We start from the raw sequence: 24,854 nt of genomic DNA on the forward strand, positions 1-24,854 counted from the left end.
GCATGACAAAGGAGTTCCCAGTAAAAGTAGGGTTACATCAAAGGTCTGCGCATAGTCCCTACCTCTTTGACCTGATTATGGACGTGCTGGTGAAAGATGTGAAGAAGGAAGCGCCGTGGAATATGATGTTTGCGGATGACGTGGTTTTTTGTGAGCAGAGCATCGACAGACTTGAGGAAAAGCTGGAGGATTGGAGGAAGGCACTAGAAGAAAGAAGGATGAAAATTAGCAGGACAAAGTCAGAATATTTAGCACTGAAGGATGAGCAGATGAGGTCCTGCAAGATCCAGGATGATGAGCTGAAATCGGTCTGCAAATTTAAATACCTGGGGTCGTACATACAGAGGGACGGAGGACTGGAAAGCGAGATACAACACCGAATAAATTGCAGTTGGAACAACTGGAGGAAAATGAGTGGAGTGTTGTGTGACAAGAAGGTGAGCACTGGGTTGAAAGGGAAAGTGTACAAGTCGGTGGTAAGGCCTGCTATGATATACGGGGCAGAGACATGGCCAATCACAGTAGTCCAGGAAAGGAAGATGGAAGTGGTGGAAACGAGGATGCTGAGGTGGATGTGTGTGGTAACAAGGAAGGACAGGATTATAAATGAATTTGTTAGAGGAGCTGTGAAAGTGGGACCCATGGGGAAAAAGATACAAGAGAGCAGATTAAGGTGGTACGGACACTTACAGAGAAAAGGGGAAGAGTACAACGGAAACAGAGTTGAAAATGTAAAGATTGAAGGAGCGAGAAGGAGAGGAAGACCGAAGATGAGGTGGAAGGATAAGATATCCGGGGACCTAAGGGAGAAAGGATAGAAGGAAGAGGCGATGGGTAGCGTACTATGGAGGAGAAGGATCCAGAAGAGCGACGCCGACCCTATGTGACGTGGGACACGGCGACGATAAAGAAGAAGAAGAAGAAGAAGAGGACATATTGGGTGTTCGGGTTCGGAACAAGTGTGTGATTAGGAGAAGATGTGAGGAACTGTGGCAGGAATCGTGGGAGACTGACGATACTGGTCGCAGAATATTTCACCTTCTGCCGGATGTGAAAGAAAGGCTAAGCATGAAGTACTTTGAGCCAACTCGGGGTCTGTTCCATTTTCTCACTGGTCATGGGCCCTATCCGACATATCTATGTCGGTTTGGGAGGAGGGCTACGCCTGCGTGTGACTGTGGCGCACCGGAGGGTACTCCCGACCATGTGGTTTACGAGTGCCCCCTTTTCAATGACGTAGCTGCCGCATTACGACTTCAACTACCCGACGATGACACATACTCCCTACTAAGACGTGAGGAGACATTTCGAACTCTGAATAACCTAGCCAACGAGGTATCGCGGAAAGTTTTAACAGAATATCTGAGGGAAAATCGAAAATAGCAGCATATAATTAACTGTGTCCCAATACCCTGATCCAGTACCGCCTGTGCGTGGATAGGTCGACTCACAATATAGTTGGAATCCGCCACGTGCAGGACTAGGAGGATAGGGTACAACAAACCGAATTCAGACATGCACCGGATTTGACATAGGATAGGATCTTAGTTAGTAGGACTTAGAAAGAGGAAATACAAATAGGAACCTGCAGCGATTCAAGTCATCCTTGGCCTGCCTAGTTTCAGGGTCACGCTCATCGGGGTTAGCTCGGTGAACAAGGCTACACAGTAGGTTTATACAATCACTGACACACCTGTGACACTGCAGGCAGTAAAGGGTTTTAGTCATAAGTAGCCATTAGAACTAAGTAGGGTACTAATAGAATAGAAATTGCCCGTTGCAAAACTGTACTGTAGCTCTCATGTAATAACTGTAATTAGCTGCTAACAATAATGACATTGTATCATCCTAGACCCACTAATCATGTAATGTGGTGGGTTGCATATGTACACTATAAAGATTAAGAATAAAGAAATTTCAAAAAATACCATTCATGGGTTATGCTTTAAGCCTGTAACGACTGGCCAACTGCTGTCAGCAAGGCAGTACAAGGAGCGATCTATGATCGTGGGAATATTTGACCAGAATATCGCCAGTCCTTCCACCACCCGATATCGCCACTAGATCGTGCTGTGGCTTGTTCATTCAAGCAGCTCCTCTTTTGACCTCACGAGGCTAACTGGACCGAGTTCCATACCTCCCTTCATCAGAAAAAATCTGTGTAGGTACCGGAACCGCCGAGGTTCTTTCGCACAGTAGACAGCGAGGCTAACTGTGGTTTTCTAACCATTCAGCTATGGAGGCGGTCTCCGGACAGGCATTCCAAGGTAGGTACGCCCGCTTGGAAATTGGGGATAAAAAAGTTGATAGTGGACGTTTCAGTAATTGAAAGCACACGAGTCGGAATGTTTAGTCTGTATTCGTGTTTGAGCTCCACACTCAAGAAGGGGGCACTGAGCTAGAGCACCAACGTTACTCTTACCAAAGGCATATCTTCCAGCAGTGGAGGCAGAGTTTCCTGCTGGAAGGGGGCACTGAGCTGGAGCACAAGCATTACTCTTACCAAAGGCATATCTTCCAGCAGTGGAGGCAGGGTTTCCTGCTGGAAGGGAACACTGAGCTGGAGCACCAGCATTACTCTTACCAAAGGCATATCTACTAGCAGTGGAGGCAGAGTTTCCTGCTGGAAGGGGGCACTGAGCTGGAGCACAAGTATTACTCTTACCAAAGGCATATCTTCCAGCAGTGGAGGCAGGGTTTCCTGCCAGAAGGGAGCACTGAGCTGGAGCACCAGCATTACTCTTATCAAAGGCATCTTCCAGCAGGGGAGTCAGGGTTTCCTGCTGGAAGGGAACACTGAGCTGGAGCACCAGCATTACTCTTACCAAAGGCATATCTTCCAGCAGGGGAGTCATGGTTTCCCGCTGGAAGGGGGCACTGAGCTGGAGCACAAGCATTACTCTTATCAAAGGCATATCGTCCAGCAGGGGATTCAGGGTTTCCTGCTGGAAGGGGGCACTGAGCTGGAGCACCAGCATTACTCTTACCAAAGGCAGGGAGGCATTGGAGGCAGGGTTTCCTGCTCGAAGGGCGCACTGAGCTGGAGCACCAGAATTACTCTTACCAAAGGCATATCTTCCAGCAGGGGAGTCATGGTTTCCCGCTGGAAGGGGGCACTGAGCTGGAGCACAAGCATTACTCTTACCAAAGACTTATCTTCCAGCAGGGGAGGCAGGGTTTCCTGGTGGAAGTGCAGTTTGTGCTAGGATGACTGGTCCGACAAGACGGCAGCCGATAATTCCATCCACACATTGAGACTGAATTGATGTAATGGTTCGCAACCACCATACTACAGGGATTTTCCGTAGCCTAAAGTTGGTTGTTGTGCAGACTGACAATACTGCTCCTCATAAAGCTAGCCTCGTCTGTGGACAGGACGGATGAATAAATCACAGCACTGTGGTGGCCTGTGAGACGACCAAGCGACAAACCCGTTGCTACAAACGCAAATCCGTAGGTAATAAGGCATGCAGTCGATGTAAGTGGTCCGGTTTGTGGCAGTTATCATGTGAAATGTTCCACATGGTCGTCTGGGTTACCAAATGCTGGCGACTGGCTACCTGCCTAGTAATGATAGCGTGATCACTGTCAAAGATGTTTTTCTCCAAACTTCAAGTGGGTGTACTTCCTTTGGAACGCATTTATGGGCATATGTCCGCGTGACCTATTTTTCTCTTTATCCTCTCTAGGATCGTTTCCTGCAGTTTGTCCGCATTTAGTAAAATCATTCGTATAGTCGAGGTCGCTAACCATTAAGTGCAACTACTTGATTTCATTATTATTATTATTATTATTATTATTATTATTATGAACCCATGAAGGCTTTTCGCTGAAGAATGAACGACACTGAGCCACCTTTGCCCTCTCTCAGATTGTTCGAGGGCCTGCGACAACATAATTGTTACTAGTCACTTCGAACACTGTCAAGGTGTTTTTATGTGAGTATTCAAGAGCTCGTCGTCCAGTGGGAAACTCTTCTTTCACTGTCTTGATTGTCCTGTCTTGTGGGGCTCTACTAACATGCCATATCCACTGCAATGTTTCGCCTTTAATTTTTGTTACTATATCTTGTTATTCGTATAAATTGTAAACTTCATCATTACGAGTTATTCTCCAGTCGTTATCATTACTATCTCTTAGGTGTCCAATATGTATATACTCTCTTTAAAATCTTGCCTTCGAATGTCTTAAAGCTCCTTCCTTGTTTTTATGTGGAATTCCAGGATTCAGATATGCAACTTAATACTGGCACAATTAATAATTCGTATATGTGTAATTTATATTTCCTAGAAACTAAATTGCTTTTTAAAACTGACAAATGGCTATAGCAACATCTGTTGACCATTAGAGTTCACTAATTGATTTCTCCTGCTATAGAATTGACCGAAGTTAATAACATGACATTATAATTAAAGTAACTGAGCACCCGACATTACTCGTGTTCGTATTCATTGCAGTCTTCTGCTAATCCGTTTTCTCATTCCCACTGTGTCTGCCCATCTCCTCCCCCTCCCTCTCTGTCCACCTCCTCTTTCTCCCATCTTTACCCACCCCCTCCTTCTCCCGTTCTCTATCTTCTCCTTCCTCTATATTTCCACCTCCCCCTCTCTTTATCTGTCTCCCCCTCCAGCCCATAAAACTTTTATTGTCGCCTATATAGTATGTCTGGCAACGCGAGAAGAGTTTGTCGCGTTCAGTTCCTGATTAAGGAACTGTACGCCAGTGTCCTGCATTCAATTATAGATCTCTGCATACAGCACGTGACAGTTTTTACGGTGATCCATCTGTTGGATAGGACTGTTACAGTCGGCGACCTTTGGTGCTATTCGAAGATGCTGAGTTCGTGTTAAGTAAGACTGCAGTTCATGACCTCTTGTGTTCAGTTTGCATGTCGATGAAGCAATGGACGAAGTATAAGAAATCTTCTGAAGATGAAGACAAAAGCAATGGAAACAGATACGAATGCGAACTACGCTGAAAGGAATGAGGGACATACTTAAACGGTACACAACTGAAGGATAGACAAACCACAGACGGCGACGCACGGCAGCAGAAACGAGATTAGAGATGTGTTAGGAATAAAAAATGGAAATCACGCAATAGAGTAAGAGGTGACATAATTCTCCTAGTTAGGAGGCAAGGCCTCACACGATGGCTAAAACAAGGTAATACCAGAAGTAGATGGCATATACGAAGAGAACTTTCTTCCACAAAATAACTGTACTGGTGTCAGATACTGATATGGAACTTAGAAAGAGCCTGAAATTGTACGTCTGGAGCACAGCATTATATGTAAGTGAAATGCGGACGCTCAGAAATGCGGAGCAGAAAGTGAAAGCATTTGAGGTGTCCTCGAAGAGTGTTAGACTTATAAGGCGCGAAATTAGGAAGTACTGGAAATCACAGGTGGGGAAAGAAGTCAATAGAGCACCGTCAGCAGAAGAAGAAATATCTCGTACTGTTTCCAGAAAGAGCTAACGTAACGCTCAAAGTAGCGGTAGAAGGGAGAAGTAGTGAGAGCAGACAAAGAGCAGAATACACAAAACAGATTACAGAGGGTTATAGGGTGTTTGGAGTAGAAGTTAAGGAGAGACTAAACCCCCAAAAGTACTGCAGCAGAGCCGGCCTATTGTGGCCCAGCGGTTCTAGGCGCTTCAGTCTGGAACCAAGCGACCGCTAGGGTCGCAGGTTCGAATCCTGCCTCGGGCATGGATGTGTGTGATGCCCTTTGGTTAGTTAGGTTTAAGTAGTTCTAAGTTCTAGGAGACTCATGACCTCAGATGTTAAGTCCCATAGTGCTCAGAGCCATTTGAACCATACTGCAGAAGAATACAGCACTGCCGTTTTAGAGGCCACTGAATGGGATGTAACAGTCAAGTGACTACGTACCTACCTCCAGATGATTAATTTGGTCTCTAGATCTTCATTACGAACAAGGGTACAAACCCCACAGCACCATGGGTCGCTAAGAAGATTGGCAAGAAAATAGCTGGAATAGAAAATTGGAAACTTGTCGTAAGTTCCTCTGGGACAAACTGCTGAGGTCATCGGTCCCTAGACTTACACACTACTTAATCTAACTTAACCTAGCTTACGCTAAGGACGAGGGAGGACTCGAACTTCCGAGGGGGGGGAGGGGGGGGGGAGCCGTGTGAACGGTGGCAAGGCCCCCAGGCCGCGCGACTACCCCGGGCGGCGGCTGTAATAGAACCCCGACCAATGGTGTGGGGTTTCCTTCACCAATAAATGCAGCATTTCTCTAAATCTACATTTACAGGTGGTGAACAAACACATGGAAATACCAAAAACACAATACGATGTAGGAAACCAGTTGGCTCTCAAAACAGCTTCCATTTGAATGGGAATGAATAAATACAGGTGCTGTGTGGTTTTCATTAGAGTATGATATTACCTGCAAAATAGAGGCGAGTTCAGGTAACGATGATGGAGGATAGCGATCATCCATCCTTCTCTCCAAGGTAGACCACATTCGCTTAAAACGTTGAGATCTGGTGACTATGGTGGCCACGGAGGTGCGACAACTCATCCTCGTGATAACAAAACCAATCGTGGAAGATTTGAGTTCTGTTAACAGTGGCGCTGTCGTCTTGGAACCCACTATCACCACTGGGGAACTAACATTGTACCATGGGATGGACCTCATCAGCCGCAACGGTCGCATAATCATTGGCTGTAATGCGAGCTTGGAGAGTAACCGTGGAGCTCATGGAATACCAGATATGGCTGCCCAGATCATCTCCGAACCCCGCCATATTTCGCTCTCAAGACGCGAAGGCGGTCAGAAGTTGGAAACAGACTCGTCCTAACAAATAACTTTCTTTCATTGTTCGATAGTCCAGGTATTATGTTTTCTGCACAACATTTTCCTGTACAGGCATTTGCATCACTGATGAGTGATCGCCCTGCATTTCCCTGCTTCTCGAGTTCCTTTCTTCTTTTGGAGCTGACAGGGTTCACGAGTACGGCACTCAGTTCTGCAGTGACTTTTACAGCTTTTGTCCTCTTATTTGTCATCAGAATCCTTTTCAAAGGCCGTCGGTCTCGATCACACAACACACATTTTCGTCCGCATTGTGACTTAGCGAACAATGTTTTTTCCGCTTTGCCTGTATGCCTTGTATTTCTTCGATACGATGCCTTTTGAAACTTCGGCTACCTTGGTTACGGGAGTACCCACCACAAGGGCACCAGTTGCCCACGTTCTAATTCTCTTTAACTCCGACGTGGTGCACTCATAACTACACACGACACTGTTCTGACCATGATTGACATAACGTATGGAAGACATTACACAGTTGCGTTCGTGGTCAAATACAACGCTACAATCTGCAGGCTTGGCTAGCATTTATGTTCAAGCATGCATTTCCCTCGGTGTTTCCACATATTTGTCCAACAACCCGTACGTCTGGAAGGCACCTTCAGTGTGTGGCGAAGTGTACACTGAGCACCACTGTCGCACCCCCCCTTCTGCTGGTCCAGTCGCGAATGGTTAGAGCTAAGGATGATTACTGGACAGCCTCCGTCTGACTCCTAAGGATCGTCGAAGAAAAGTGGGTGGCAATCTACCAATTCACGTCTCAGGTACGAAGTCCCATGAGTTCAGCATGGAAGTGCTTACGTCACCTTCTGGGCCAGTATCCGATGCCTCCCATCGACGTTGTTCTTGTTGTTGTTGTGGTCTTCAGTCCTGAGACTGGTTTGATGCAGCTCTCCATGCTACTCCATCCTGTACATGTTTCTTCATCTCCCAGTACTTACTGCAACCTACATCCTTCTGAATCTGCTTAGTGTATTCATCTCTTGGGCTTCTTCTATGATTTTTACCCTCCACGCTGCTCTCCAATACTAAACTGGTGATCCCTTGATGCCTCAGAACATGTCCTACCAACCGACCCCTTCTTCTAGTCAAGTTGTGCCACAAACTCCTCTTCTCCCCAATTATATTCAATACCTCCTCATTGGGTATGTGATCTACCCATCTAATCTTCAGCATTCTTCTGTAGCACCACATTTCAAAAGCTTCTATTCTCTTCTTGTCCAAACTATTTATCGTCCATGTTTCACATCCATGCATGGCTACACTCCATACAAATACTTTTTGGAACGACTTCATGACACTTAAATCTATACTCGATGTTAACAAATTTCTCTTCTTCAGAAACGCTTTCCTTGCCATTGCCAGTCTACATTTTATATCCTCTCTACTTCGACCATCATCAGTTATTTTGCTCCCCAAATAGCAAAACTCCTTTATTACTTCAAGTATCTCATTTCCTAATCTTATTCCCTCCGCATCACCCGACTTAATTCGACTACATTCCATTATCCTCGTTTTGCTTTTGTTGATGTTCATCGTATATCCTCCTTTCAAGACACTGTCCTTCAGTTCAACTGCTCTTAAAAGTCCCTTGTCTCTGACAGAATTACAATGTCATCGGCGAACCTCAAAGTTTTTATTTCTTCTCCATGGACTTTAATACCTACTCCGAATTTTTCTTTTGTTTCCTTTACTGCTTGCTCAATAAACAGATTGAATAACATCGGAGAGAGGCTACAAACCTGTCTCACTCCCTTCCCAACCACTGCTTCCCTTTCATGTCTCTCGACTCTTATAACTGCCATCTGGTTTCTGTACAAATTGTAAAAAGCCTTTCGCTCCCTGTATTTTACCCCTGTCACCTTCAGAATTTGAAAGAGAGTATTCCAGTCAACATTATCAAAAGCTTTCTCCAAGTCTACAAATGCTAGAAATGTAGGTTTGCCTTTCCTTAATCTTTCTTCTAAGATAAGTCGTAAGGTCAGTATTGCCTCACGTGTTCCAATATTTCTACTGAATCCAAACTGATCTTCCCCGAGGTCGGCTTCTACCAGTTTTTCCATTCGTCTGTAAAGAATTCGCGTTAGTATTTTGCAGCTGTAACTTATTAAACTGATAGTTCGGTAATTTCCACATCTGTCGACACCTGCTTTCTTTGGGATTGGAATTATTATATTCCTCTTGAAGTCTGAGGGTATTTCGCCTGTCTCATACATCTTGCTCACCAGCTGGCAGAGTTTTGTCAGGACTGGTTCTCCCAAGGCCGTCAGTAGTTCTAATGGAATGTTGTCTACTCCCGGGGCATTGTTTCGACTCAAGTCTTTCAGTGCTCTGTCAAACTCTTCACGCAGTATCTTATCTCCCATTTCATCTTCATCTACATCCTCTTCCATTTCCATAATATTGTCCTCAAGTACACCGCCCTTGTATAGTCCCTCTATATACTCCTTCCACCCTCCAATAGATTGTGGTTAGAGTCCCATAGATGCCGAGGGTAATTTGAGGGCTGTACTGTGTCGAGTCAGGCCCCTCCAAAACATTGTCCAGCCAACGCCAACACTTGGGTGGTATGTTCGTCTTTCATACCAGTAATGCCCGAGCTCACTGCACGCACGTTTAGAACCCTTCCTTCTAGAGACAGGAGTCAACCTAATAGTTGGTCCGCGGTATCCAAGGCGTGAACCCGACTGAGCACGCTTAGTGCTAGTGCAACAATGTAACTTTGCAGTCCGTCCTCTCAGGTATCTCCCACACAAGCTGAATTATCCTAGGAGTGCCAACGTCCAAGAACGGGTGAAAATATCTCGACAACGTTGTCGAAAATTTGGTAAGAAAAGTATAAGCCTGTTACAATGTACGAAGGAGGTTAACATGGCACTGAATACTACCCAGCAGCATATTCTGGTTTCGCATATGCACAAAAAAAAGTGTGCTGCCCATCAGACTGTCTCTCATTTAGGCATTTTTTTGTTTTCGTTTCGTATAAAAGTTACTTTTTTATTTCTTAAAGCATGTTGTTTCAATCTCTGTTCCATTTCAGTCTAAGCTCGCGCTCCTTCAAATTACGCAAGTGGTGAAAAAACGTCTTTCGGCAGTTTATGTCTACTCTGTTAACGTAGATCGTGTTACTTACTTCATAAATTACGAGGTGTTGACTTCAGTCCTAGAAGATGGTCATGATATTAGGTCTACAACTTTGCTTCCGTCGTTTTGCAATAGACGGCAGTAGCGGCAAGTGGGGTTGGTCATAGGTGTAATACAATAAGCTTAGGCATCTGTAAACATAATACCATAAAAATATTAATCGATTTGTGATTGCATCATAAGGTTATTCTCGATTAAGTACGTCAACTTACGTCCCCCATTTCTCGCCATTTGCTTGAAGTTTTAATTTTCTGCTTCAAAATGAAGAAATGTGCGGCTGTGGCTCTTAAAATGCTTGGTAAGACCAATGATGAGGAAACTATTAGTGGAAGAACGTGCAGAGAATGTTTTCAACGCCTTAGGAACGGTGATTTTGATGTCGATGACGGGCATGGCGGGGGAACACATAACGTTTTCGAAGCTACTGAAACAGACGAAGACAGTCACAGAACATCATTATCGAAAGCAATTGATGCGTTCGAGCCCAGCACTGAAACACAAACGTCCACAATACAGCGATAGACACGTAAAGGTAATTTTGCAGCAGGTCAGTGCTCGACCCCATGTCGCAAAACCCGTCAAAATATACATGGAAACGTTGAAATGAGAAGTCCTATCCCTCCTTCCGTATTCCCCATACGTTGATCTCTCTGACTACAACCTTTTTCGATCAGTGGCATACAGTCTGGCTGACCAGCACTTCTGATCATATGAACAAGTGCAAAATTGAATCGATTCATGGACCCCCACGAAAGGCGCCCAGTGCTTCTGCCACGAGATTCGTATGCTATCTGAAAGATGGGAGAATGTAGTGGCCAGCGATGGGCGATACAATGAATCATAATTTTTTTGTAAGCTTTTCACAATAAAGCCCCGAAATTTGAGAAGAAACGGCGGGAGCAAAGTTGTAGACCTAGTAATATGTCACAACAGTGGTTTATTCTTGTTGTTGGTGACACACCTTTGTATAACGAAGACAAATTGGTGGGCTCTTGGTATGGTTCGAGAAAAGTGGGTTACGTATCGACACTCAGTTTATCCCATTCCATTTTATTTAATAAAAACATAAACACTCCTCTACGCTGCTGTCTTTCCCTGCCTCTCACAGGACTGCCGGCCGAAGTGGCCGTGCGGTTAAAGGCGCTGCAGTCTGGAACCGCAAGACCGCTACGGTCGCAGGTTCGAATCCTGCCTCGGGCATGGATGTTGGTGATGTCCTTAGGTTAGTTAGGTTTAAGTAGTTCTAAGTTCTAGGGGACTAATGACCTCAGCAGTTGAGTCCCATAGTGCTCAGAGCCATTTGAACCTCTCACAGGACAGAAATCCTTTTGCGCAATGCCGTTGTACAGGGTGTGGACAAGAATATGAAAACACAGCAAGAAATGTATGCTTGAACATAAATGCAAATGACAGCCAAGCCAGCAGTTTGCGCTGTTGTATTTCACCACAAATGCTTTGCAAGTGTCAGAACAGCGTTCGTGTTGTTGTGAGTGCATTTGTCGGAAGTAAGTGAATTCGAGATTGGGCAAATTGTTGGTGAATCGTATGGTGGCGGTTTCCGTAACCAAAATAGCCGAAGTGTTCGGTGTTTCAAGAGGGACCGTATCAAATATTTATACCGCGTATAGGGAAAGCGGGAAAAACATCATCTGCAAAGTTGCAATGGGGACGAAAACGTGTGTTGCAGGCTCGTGGCAGACGATCATTGAAGGTGACTGTGACGAAAAATATGAGGATAAAACCTACAAAAGTCGCTGCAGAACTGAATGTCGTACTCGCGAACCCAGTCAGCATCGAAACAACAAGACGCGAGCTGTAGAAGTAGAGAATGGCAGGCTGAGCTGGCATCAATGATTCAAATGTCCTTAACATGAAAACTTTGTGCCAAAGCCATAAAACCTGGATTATGAAACGATGTAAGAAATCCATTTGGACGGACGAATCCCATTTCAATCTGTTCCCACCTTCTGGGCGAGTTTACGTCCCAATGGTGGAACATGAAGAGCTTTCGATGATGATTTGGGCATCTGTGTCGTGGTATTCCATGGGCCCCAAGGGTAACCTTGAAGGTCACATTAATGCCAAGGATTATGTGACCATTTTGACCGATCACGTCCATCCCATGACACAATATTTGTTCCTCAATGGTGATGCTCTGTTCCAAGACATGATCCCTGTTCACACAGGTCGCATCGTCCAGGACTGGCTTTGTGATCACGAGGATGAATCCTCGTGTCGGCCCTGGCCACTCACAGGATCTCTAAATCATTCGGCCTCTGTGGTGTATTTTGGAGAGAAGGGCGCATGATAATCTCCGTCGTCGTTACCTGAACTTGCCACTACTTCACAGGCTTAATGGTGCAAATGCACTTGAAAACCTTACGGGATCCGTATTTATTCATTCCGAGATGACTGGAAGCTGTTCTGAATGCCAACTGATTTCCTGCACCGTATTAGGTATGGTAATGTAGTGTGTTTCTGGTGTTTTTGTCGATCCCTGTATTCCTCTTGTAAGGCGACAGCACCACCAACAATGCGTCACGGTACCTACATCTTATTCAGTTTCGCAAGCATGAGCTAAATATAACTGTCTGAAAATAAATCTAGCTGTAAATACAACAAACAGTCCACGACTACTAGGTTAAATGTTTTCAGCAGCGTACAACAGAACATGCAACATTCTCGCATTTGGTCTGTGTCGACACTGGACGTTATCCTTGGTCAATCACATAAGCTTCAAGATAGCTTACACACAACAAGCGCAATCTACAAAACAGCAGAACCACCTTGCACGCAGTCTCGTATCGTTTTTCTACCGCGATTACCAAGTACATACAAAGTCGTTTTGCTGTGATTTAGTGCCCTGATTTACGTGACCGCTGGTAGAACGCCACCGTGACACTCGCTGGACCGCTGTGATTTAGTGCTGACACATTCAATCTAGTGGCAGTCTTTTCAAACGCCTGTGATAGAATTTTCATCGACGGCATCTGGGGGAGTGGTGGGGGGGGGGGGGGTACGGAATGGAGAGCAGGTTCGTGTTACTTTGTATGGGCTGCATTCTAAGTAAGCCCACCTACAATGTCTTACACAGCAAGGGTACCAGACGGGACTGACTGTGAGCCCTCCGTTCGATTTTCAAGGATAGCCTGGTACCTGGGCCATTAAAAATCGCTACTAAAATTTAAATAGTACGTATTCGATATTATCGAGCTATGTACCACTATTAAGCATACCATACTCGTTACTTTCGTTACTAGTCGCGCCTGACCACAAACACAGCGTTACCGTTGTGCTATGATTGGCTTATGGACCACAGGCCCTACACTCGCCATATTTAATGTAATATTTCCGAACGCAGAGTTGCTTCCCTATAAAAACTTGTCTGTACCTACATAAATGCAACTTGTAATTGCTTACGTAACATACTTTTGAAATTTATAAAATCGTTGTGGAACGTGGCAACCAAACTGCGATTCGAGTTTGTGTATAGAATCTATGACTGGAGACATACCATCTGACTTTCGGCAAAACATCATCCATTCAATCCCGAAGTCAGCTAGGGGAGGTACAAGCCAGATCTATCGGTTTAACAGCTCATGCATCAAAGTTCCTGACGAGGATAATATACTCAGAGGAGGCAGTCCAGGCGTTGCGCTCGATACTGAAAATTAGACTTCAGAAAATGTAAAATGCAAGATGTTCGCAATTCACACGGAAATAGGTATAAGCTATAGTGAAAGACGACTGATATACACTGTGTACAAGAACCAAGAGAGAAAAATTAGAATGAAAGACCAAGAATGATGTGCTCGTATTAGAGAGGCTACAAGATAGGAATGTAGCCTTCCGCTTGTTCTGTTCAATTTGTACATCGAAGCACAGGGAATAACTTCCATTGTGCTAGAGGGAGCTGCAGAGGATAAAAACTGTAGCGGAAGGCAAAGATTGGACTACAATCAACCAATAACTCAGAACGTGCAAGTGCTACTCTGAAATGACGAGGTTGCCACGAGAGAGGAATTCGTAGCGCGCCATATCAAGCCAGAAGACTCAAAAAATTTAGTTCACCATAAACACTCCAGGGCATGTTTACTATTGGGTTTATTTATACCTCTATCGTCCTTTTGTTGTCTTTAGCCACTCTAAATACAAAATGTTATCAACACGTTGTATGTTCTGATTGTCAATTTGTACAAGGTTTGTTCTACATCTTGTACACATGTAATTTCAGTTTAATTATAACTGATTTTCGGGCCTACATTCAGACGTATTCTACTAAGATCTACCATTCGTTGCTAATTTTATCTGGGCTACAGTCAAACAGTGTGATGTCATGGCAAAACGAAGATGATTTAGGTGTTCCCATCAATAGGTATTCCTTCGTCTTCTTCCCAGTACAGTGATCGGAAAATTTCCTGTAGAGGTGCTGCCATCAGTTTTGATGATATGGAATCTTCTTTCCTGATTCCGCTTTGAGTTCTGAATTTCTCACTCTCCTGAGGATAATAACGGTTAAGAACGGCTAAACGGCCGGGTGAAAGTCTTTCAATTGGACACCACTTCGGCGATTTGCGTGTCACACTGTCGTGATGAAGTAAAATTGAAGTTGTACTGGTTACGTGTACAATCTTCAGTGCGTTAACATACGTCGATTCGATGCATTGTATCTCAAAAGTTGTTACCGCAGACGTCGATAAAATCTGCACGAACAGTCAGTATTATTCTCACTTGACTATAAACCGTTACACATCGTCATAAAATCTGCTTGGTTAAAATTGCTGTGCCTAGATACTGTGGGTCTGCGTAGAATTGGTCATGTATTACTAAACGGATGATCATATCTCGAATTATCTAAATCCATCCATGGCTCCACGAGAATCGTGTGTGTGTGTGTGTGTGTGTGTGTGTGTGTGTGTGTGTGTGTGCGTGCATGCGTGCGCGCGTGCGCGCGGCGTGTGTTTGTAAGGGTGAGAGGACGTAACACTTCCATGTATCAAATTAGGCTTTCGAGCATACGTGTCATACAAGTATATCATAAAACCCAGAAACGGAAACAGAAATACTATGGAAGTTAAGCAGACCACTCACCGCAAAGAAGAGGCGTTGACTCGTGGATAGGCACACACAAATACAAAGAAATCTTGCTACCTTTTTGTGTAATCCTGTTCCGAGAGAGTAGAAACAACCCCCCCCCTCACACACACACACACACACACACACACACACACACACACACACACACACACACGCGCAAGCGCGCGCGCGCGCTCGCGCGCGCGCGCGCGCGAATGTTCCATTAACCTCCAATACCCTCCTGTTATCAACTGATATGTCTTCCGACGTAATCGAAGATGCAGTTTAGTGAAATGACTACAGTTACATTAATAATTTAATTTTTCGCTGATAAAGCCTTTCTCACTTTGTAGATACAGTATATCCAAGTATAAAAATTTGTAATAAATTTTTTCTGTGCACGAGCAGGTACCAATTACTCGCAGCAGGGAAACAGGTTCACAGAAAACTGACAAAAAGAATAACTTCAAGAAAAAAATTAATATTAAGTGAACGGATACAGGGGTTAAAAATCACCCTTCTTGTTACATGCGCAGTCTTCTTATTCTCATAGACCACTGAGAACAAGGAGCGTGTATATACACTTTGGAAATGGTCGTCTCATCACCATCATATAAGACAGTATAACCACATAAACACGTGACTTCGAACGAAACAATTATAAGTTTGAGTCGTCGTTGTTTGTGTAATTTCTAATAATCGTCATCAATTTATTGCATGTATAGCGATCTGTCATATATTCTTAGCGGGCTGCTTGTTTCAAAACTGAAGTTTAATGTTATGGCAGTTAGCAGTCATTAAGACCACGATGTTAACGATAATATGTACGCAGACATCCACTTGTGTAAGTAAGAAGAGACAGGATTTACATTTTGTTACAATAAATCTTAAAATCTGCTCTTTCAGCTGGCAGCCACATCTAAAACGGCTCCCTGAAGGCTAATGGGAACGCAACCAGCACAGCACACAAGAAAGAAACCTTGCCTTCTTGCCAAGTCATGCCCGTAGAATGCGAACGTCGAGACCCGTTATCACGAGTGTTCGTTAAAGACTGAAAGACTAGGAGGTCAGGCTGCTGCACTCAAAGAAGTGTGCCAAGCACCAGCGACAAGTGGATGCCTGTGGCGAATGCTTCCACAATGTAGTGTTGTACACGTTTTGCTGGGAATGAGCGTTGTGTGATAGGACGGGAGCCGGTAAAGCACACGGCCTGTACTTAAATTTTTATTGGACGTTAACAATTTTCTCTTAATTGCACTTTACTTCCACGATCATTAGTTATTTCCTGACCTAAGAGCAAAACTCGTCCGCAACCTATCGTGTCTCATTTGTTAATGTAGTTCATGTATTGTCACCCGATTTCATTCGACTGCAATCCTTTACCCTTGTCTTTCTTTTGTTGTCGTTCTCCTTATCTCCGTATCCGTTCCGCTCCGTTGAGGCTACTGCATACTGACTGCCGTGTGTGTTGCAGGGAACAAGAAGATCCTGCGCTCAGTAAGCGGCCTGTTCCGGTCTGGGCAGCTGACTGCCATCTTGGGGCCGTCGGGTGCCGGCAAGAGCACCCTGCTCAACATCCTGGCGGGCTACAGGTAGGGATCACGCCGTGACGTGCTGCCGCTCATACAGGCGGCGCTGTGGGGAGGCGAACACTTAACTCTCGAATCAATTTAAAGAAAACAGCCCTCGGTCACTAATTTTTAACGAATTAACCGGGTTTCAACACTGCTAGGAGTGTCTTCCTCAGAACTTAAACTAAAGAATGGTCTATAACATGGTTACAGAATTATGACTGGCAGTACTTATATGTCATTTATAAATTAATAAATATCCCAAAAGGGCATTAGTCACAAAGATATTTAAGATAAAAAAAACTGTGATGGCGAGCCACTACTACTACGACTACTGTGAAAGCTCACCAGGAAGCATGGATACCTACCACGGCCTCTAGGCAGAGCGGCTCCGTCCATGATCCTACGTATTACTGTGCCGTAGCGCTGGTCTGTGTCACACCTCTCTCGCTGACGAAATTAGTTCTCCCCGTACTACTGTAATATCCGCCGCGCCGTTGCCCTGCTTTCAGTGGTGTATTCGTCTTGCAAAAAAATGGCTCTGAGCACTATGGGACTTAACATCTTAGGTCATCAGTCCCCTAGAACCTAGAACTACTTAAACCTAACTAACCTAAGGACGTCACACACATCCATGCCCGAGGCAGGATTCGAACCTGCGACCGTAGCAGTCCCACGGTTCCGGACTGCAGCGCCTAGAACCGCAAGACCACCGCGGCCGGCTTCGTCTCGCAATAATATCGCTAGCCGTAATGTCGTCGGCATACGGGTCGTGCTTTCGAACGTCAACGTTGAGCGTGCCGAGCTCAACGTGCTGCTTGAATGCACGGAACGATACGACTTGTGCATACGCTACGTGTGCCTCAGCGTGTGATAAGGAATCGCAGTGCTCTCCAGCGCCTATATCTGGCTCGCAATTCACGCTGTTTACGAAATGGACAGGCGTAAAATTCATGTGTTAGCCCTATTAAAACACCCATTCCTTCCGTATCATATGCTAGTCATGCCGTTCTGTCTGTAGTGTACATAAATAAGAACTTCAATATCCTTGAACATGTTATATGGCAAAAAGGAGGGTACAATTGCTAGTCAGTAAGGACATAGGCTTATAAAGATTACAAACAGTGCGATACTCATGTTCGATAGTTCTCCACATTAAGATGAAAATTGTTTCAACATTCTCACTTTCTAGTAAGACCCAATCGTCATTCTTAGGTATTCACTGTTCCTATTCAGTAGCAGTATCTTTACATCATGTTAAATACAAAACTTGAAAACAGAAATAGCAAAATATCTTACTCCGAGTAGTGCAACCTGTGTTGTAGATGAAGTCAATCGAACAAATTCACTCCTCAAAAAGAGTGCACTTAATTATGTATTGTATTGTATGTATTGGAACCCCCCCCCTCTCCCCCCCGCCGCAGGGAACGTCTCACACCAGACGAATGTAAACCTTATGTTTGCGTGGTAGAGTAATGGTGGTGTACGCGTACGTGGAGAACTTGTTTCCGCAGCAATCGCCGACATAGTGTAGCTGGGGCGGAATAAGGGGAACCAGCCCACATTCGTCAAGGCAGATGGAAAACCGCCTAAAAACCATCCGCAGACTGGCCGGCTCACCGGACCTCAACACAAGTACGCCGGGACCAGTCGCTACTTCCCACTAGGGAAAGCCGTGGGTTAGACCGCTTGACCAACCGCGATATTTAATTAACATCGAATATTATAGATCATACTTCTTGCAAACTTACAAGGAAGTATCAGAACCTATTATAAAACGAGGAGGTTAGTGAAAAAATATTTGGATCTAGTGAGATCAAGCTAACAACACATCATCTCTTACCTTCAATTCTGTGTCTCTACTAATTTCTCTTGAGCGAGCATGAATGATATACGACCATACTTTGCATCTCACCACCTCCTAAAAGCTTCAGTCGTAGGCATGTTATTAAATGACATTTAATTATAAGAAGCTGTACCAAGAACAATGCGTTTTTGATTTATCCTCAATGTGCCGTTCCTTTGGAACGGCATACTTGCATAATAAGGAAATTACAATAGTTATTTAACCACCAATTAGACATTTACCGTCACGTTTTTACAACAAATCTTACAATTAACGAAGGACTTTCGAGAGATTCTCAATTTGCTGATACTTAGAAACGGCATATACACAAATAGGCTTCAACTGAAAGCCAAGATTGCGTCTAGCAACTCTGTACTGAAGAGAGATTGCGTCATCTGACGTAGATGGACTTCTTTCACCTCACGATCTACGTTCAAACGAACATTCAGAACATATGGCATGTTATGCATTGCTCTGCACGTTCGAAAAGACTCCCCAGTGTGCATTTTCCACGCTATGACGCCAGAACTCGGCACGCTCAATAGGGGTGCGCATATTTTTAAAAATATCGATTTATGTATTGTACCGATACTTATGAGAGCTGTCGGTATTATTGAGACAAAAGGATCGATATTTTGATATATGTGTTGACATTTCCAAGCTCTACAGGAATTTAAAAAAACTAATCGAATTCACAGAAATGATTAACAAACATTTAAAAATTGACAAATACTTTATTTTGTATAAGACAGACAATTATTTACAAAAAAAAGTAAGTAATGAAACCAATAATCATTACCGATAGACACTAAGAGAAGTCTTCGTTTAATACATTCCACCGTCAGCCTGCTTCTGTTATCTGGCATAACCCAGTTTACCAAGCAAGCCAGTCTTTTGGGAAAAACAAAAGAGGCTTGGCATATTAAGTATTTTTGAGCAAGTTCGGACAAAATAGGTGTGAAATGACGACTAAACATTACAGACAACAGAGTCCATTTTCCATTACGCTAAATACCTGTGCAGTAATGTGTGTGATTTTTGTGCACAAGGTACGTTACTTTTCTAGTCCTTCTACCTTTTCTTGATCCAGGTAACCAAGCGGTAAGAGAAGCGCACATTCTGCCTCGCAGTTGCGAGCTGGGAGTAATAATTTCCAACATTATGATACAGGACTGTCACGAAACTGTGAATTTTGCACCTTGTGCCACAGAAGTAACAAGCTTCCATGAAAATACAATACAGATAGATTCATGTTCAGATTTAGTGCTCATTTGTAGTACTGATTATGAAAGTAAATTAAGCCCAATGTAAGACATTTACTGTCGGATTGCAAAGATTTGTAGTAGTTGGAATGGGCGAGAAATCTGCTGATGAGAATTATAGCGCCAATGAATGAAGAAAAGACAGACAATAAAAGTATAGTTTTTGATTTCGGTGTTGTTATCGATCAGTCGAAATATCGGTATTCAGTAACAGCGTCATACGTTGACGTCGCTATGAATATATCGATAATATTATAAATCGATACTTTTGGCCACCCTACCCTCAACGTTGACGTTCGATTGCACGAATTGTGTTCCGACGGCTTATGGCAGCCTCGTTCCTTAGTTTCCATTTCGCTATGTCTCGGTTTCTGTCTTGGGTTGCTCACTGGATTTGTTTGTAGTTGCGTCTCCACTGTCCGTATTCCTCGCTGTTGTCTTATCCATACTCAGCGTTTTCCAGTTGACAATCTCAGACTGACTGTCGGCGTCAACTGGTTTTTTCGAGTGGTTCCCGACTTTTCTCAAATCCCGGTTACAGCATTAACGGAGTGCAAAACTTGACGACAGTCTATTACAAAATCCGTTTCAATTATTATGACAGATTGTTGTAACTTGAGGAATGTATCACGAACGTGACACAGTATGTTGTATTAAAATGTGGTCATCATCAGCCTTTTGTTCTTAGTAGAATGTAAACCGCAAGGTCCGGCTTCAGTACAAGAAAATTCAAGCCATGGGCAAGCCTTTAGTCATAATTCCGGCGTGCGAAACACATTGAACTGGATTACAAAATTTTAATATCCTTGGGTGTGAACAAAATACTTGTGAATACACACGAGGGACTTGCTGATAACGTGTGAGTGTGAATAGCGTCTTCCTTACCCGCACAGACCTTTAGCTGTAGTCTAAAATACACTTTCTCATCAGCAAGCTGTCATGAATAGAACTAATATTCTCGAGGATTTTGCCGATAATGCAGGGTAATTGACAGCAACTATTCCACAAAACATTGCCAGCCATTTCTTTGCCTTCGGCGAATCCACGAAATTGTGCTTTGGTATGGGTGTTACTACCTGAAAATATGCGAATCTTTATTCACTGAAATCGGTCGTAGGACCCATGTATTTGCTTGTCGATTTTCGATATCATCAAACTCATTGATAATAGAATTTATTACTAATGACAGGAGGAAACTATTAAGATTGGATGGACAACAAAAGAAACAAACAGTAAAATAAAAGGACCTGAAATTATTGTGAGAAATTAGAAGTTCTTAAAACGAAGTATCCATTGTTGTGGAACTGAAAGGTCGTAATGAGGGCGTATGGTCGATTTTGATTTAGAGAAGTGAGACATGACTGCTCAGGCGGAAACGATTCAAATCTGAGGATTCCTTGGCGGATAATGGAGATAACCTTGACAGGAATAACTATCAGACACAGATAGATAGACAAATGGATCAGGGAACAGACTGGCATGTAATATGTAATCATTACTGTACTGAAAATTAAATGAGCGTTGTCAGGACATTGAGGCAGACGAATGGATTCTATATGGACATAGGAAATTCTCTGATGCAGTCCAAGAGATACACAGGTGTGCAAAACTTAAGGACGAAAGTAACACAGAAAGATGAAACTTGGACCATGCATAGAAAGTACTGCAGCAGAACGTAACTGAAAAAAAATACGCAGTGAGGCGAACAGAAATGAAACCACAATTACACTGAAGTCACCGGATTTCATGGCGGTCTCTTGTACATTACAAAAGGCGAGACATAGTTCTTAATAGTTTATGTCACGACCACGGACTGCAAAGTACACTACTGGCCATTAAAATTGATACACCAAGAAAAAACGCAGATGATAAACGGGTATTCATTGGACAAATGTGATTACATTTTCACGCAATTTGGGTGCATAGGTCCCGACAAATCAGTACCCAGAACAACCACCTCTGGCCGTAATAACGGCCTTGATATGCCTGAGCATTGAGTCAAACAGAGCTTGGATGGCGTGTACAAGTACAGCTGCCCATGCAGCATCAACACGATACCACAGTTCATCAAGAGTAGTGACTGGCGTATTGTGACGAGCCAGTTGCACGGCCACCATTGACCAGACGTTTTTAACTGATGAGAGATCTGGAGAATGTGCTGGCCAGGGCAGCAGTCCAACATTTTCTGTATCCAGGCGGGCCGGTGTGGCCGAGCGGTTGTAGGCGCTACAGTCTGGAACCGCGCAACCGCTCCGTTCGCAGGTTCGAATCATGCCTCGGGCATGGATGTGTGTTATCTCCTTAGGTTAGTTAGGTTTAAGTGGTTCTAAGTTCTAGGGAATGATGGCCTTAGAAGTTAAGTCCCATAGTGCTCAGAGGCATTTGAACCAATCTGTATCCAGAAAGGCCCGTACAGGACCTGCAACATGCGGTCGTGCATTATCCTGCTGAAATGTAAGGTGTCGCAGGGATCGAATGAAGGGTAGAGCCACGGGTCGTAACACATCTGAAATGTAACGTCCACTGTTCAAAGTGCCGTCTGTGCAAAAAAGAGGTGACCGAGACGTGTAACCAATGGCACCCCATACCATCACGCCGGGTGATACGCCAGTATGGCGATGACGAATACACGCTTCCAATGTGCGTTCACCGCGATGTCGCCAAACACGGATGCGACCATCATGATGCTGTAAACAGAACCTGGATTCATCCGAAAAAATGACGTTTTGCCATTCGTACACCCAGGTTCGCCGTTGAGTACACCATCGCAGGCGCTCCTGTCTGTGATGCAGCATCAAGGGTAACCACAGCCATGGTCTCCGAACTGATAGTCCATGCTGCTGCAAACGTCGTCGAACTGTTCGTGCAGATGGTTGTTGTCTTGCAAAAGTCCCCATCTGTTGACTCAGGGATCGAGACGTTGCTGCACGATCCGTTACAGCCATGCGGATAAGATGCCGGTGATCTCGACTGCTAGTGATACGAGGCCGTTGGGATCCAGCACAGCGTTCCGTATTACCCTCCTGAACCCTCCAATTCCATATTCTGCTAACAGTCATTGGATCTCGACCAACGGAAGCAGCAATGTCGGGATACGATAAACCGCAATCGCAATAGGCAACAATCCGACCTTTATCAAAGTCGGAAACGTGATGGTACGCATTTCTCCACCTTACACGAGGCATCACAACAGCGTTTTACCAGGCAACGCATGTCAATGCTCTTTGTGTATGAGAAATGCTGTTGGAAACGTTCCTCATATCAGCACGTTGTAGGTGTCTCCACCGGCGCCAACCTTGTGTGAATGCTCTGAAAAGCTTATCATTTTCATATCACAGCATCTTCTTCCTGTCGGTTAAATTTCGCATCTGTAGCACGTCATCTTCATGGTGTACCAATTTTAATGGCCAGTAGGGTAAGTTCCGCGTCGTGGCCTCGAGGTTGGTAAAGAGTTCTTGTGTCAGGGCGTTCCATTTCTCCGCCGGAGTTTGGCAACGGCTGGATAGTCATTGGTTCCTGTGGATGTGTGTAATACGTCCCCCGCCGGCCGAAGTGGCCGTGCGGTTAAAGGCGCTGCAGTCTGGAACCGCAAGACCGCTACGGTCGCAGGTTCGAATCCTGCCTCGGGCATGGATGTTTGTGATGTCCTTAGGTTAGTTAGGTTTAACTAGTTCTAAGTTCTAGGGGACTAATGACCTCAGCAGTTGAGTCCCATAGTGCTCAGAGCCATTTGAACCATTTGAATACGTCTCCCCAACGCATCCGATGCGTCTTCCGTGGGTTTTAAGTCGTGGGAATGGGCAGGTCAGTCATGGACCGAACACCCTTCATTCCAGGAGCTTCTCCACCTGCGCTATTCGAGGACGTCGCGGATTATAATCCATAAATATGAAGTCAGTGTTGACTGCACCCCTGGAAAGACGCACAATGGGAAGAAGGAGTACTGTCACAATAACTTTCAACTCTTGGTGTATCGTGTTCAAATATTTCGAGGTCAGTACGCACACGCCAGTTAAGTCTCCCCACAATGTGACACCTTCCAGTGAGCTCTGTGCGCACCGTTAGCGCTGAATAGTAGCCACTCTGACCAGAGAAAACTTGAGGAACGTCCGCATCACGATAAACAGGAAGAACGCAAGTAACCTGAGACGCCCTGCTAATCCCACAGGAGAGGACAGACAGTATAAATTGGGGAAAGGGGCCAAAATAAGGACTGTCAGTTACACTCGAACGTACAACTTTATTATTTGATCAAACTTTACAAGACCCCAAAAATTAAAAAAGAAAAACACACACACAGCTTTAATCATTGGGACATAATTACCACCTGAAAGCCACTTTAATTTAAAAATGGCTGAAGGCCAATAACATAAAACGCAAGCATAATCCGACATTTAACAGGCAAGCCTCAACTTAAAACAGTTCTTTAGTTAGGCTGAAGTAAACAAGTTAAATTCAAATCGGCTGAAGGCCTAACACTTAAAACTCCATTTTTTTTAAAGATACCAAACGTCTTACGTGAAACAGTTCTTTAATTTAGGCTGAAGGCCTTAAGAGCTAAACAACTCGAATTTAAAAAAATCGGCTACAAGCCATACAAGTACAAACAACAAGAACAAATTTAATAAAAACAGGGCAGTACACCCAAGGGCGCTCAGATGTTCGAGGGTCGGACTGTAATTCAAACACTAACGCTCGCTTAGGTGAGACAGGCAGTCGGGCGAACCATTGACGATCAGACGACAGTCAGCGGACCCACCGACAAGATAACTTCCAGCTCACCCGACCAGGGCACAACAGGGAGTTCAACGGAACAACGTAGAATATATTGGCGCCCACAAACAATCATACATAGAGCTGTCAAACTACACACCGTGCTGGACAACAACACGATGGGGAAACTACACTGCCTGAAATTTAAGTCAATGGCCAGGGCAGGTAACCAGGACGTTAACGGCTGCGGCACCTCGGTTTTTCACGTGATACCACGATCGTACACTTTACAGCACCAGCCACAGGGGGCCCAAAACCTCTGAGGATGGCTGTAACATAAGCCGAAACCGGTCGTAATAAGCAAATGTTAATGCGATCTCGACTGTTGTGTTGACCAAAGTATA

General features: G+C 44.4%; 1 protein-coding gene across 1 annotated transcript in view; it reads left to right on the forward strand.

The window, feature by feature from the left end:
* LOC126194742 (ATP-binding cassette subfamily G member 4-like) overlaps positions 1-24,854 on the forward strand; it is a 513,739-nt gene that overhangs the window by 420,102 nt on the left and 68,783 nt on the right. The window contains exon 2 of the mRNA XM_049933005.1: positions 16,533-16,650. Coding sequence (XP_049788962.1) covers positions 16,533-16,650 — 118 coding nt within the window. The remainder of the gene's footprint in view (positions 1-16,532; positions 16,651-24,854) is intronic.

Source organism: Schistocerca nitens, chromosome 7, assembly GCF_023898315.1.
Source record: "Schistocerca nitens isolate TAMUIC-IGC-003100 chromosome 7, iqSchNite1.1, whole genome shotgun sequence".
NCBI lineage: Eukaryota > Metazoa > Arthropoda > Insecta > Orthoptera > Acrididae > Schistocerca > Schistocerca nitens.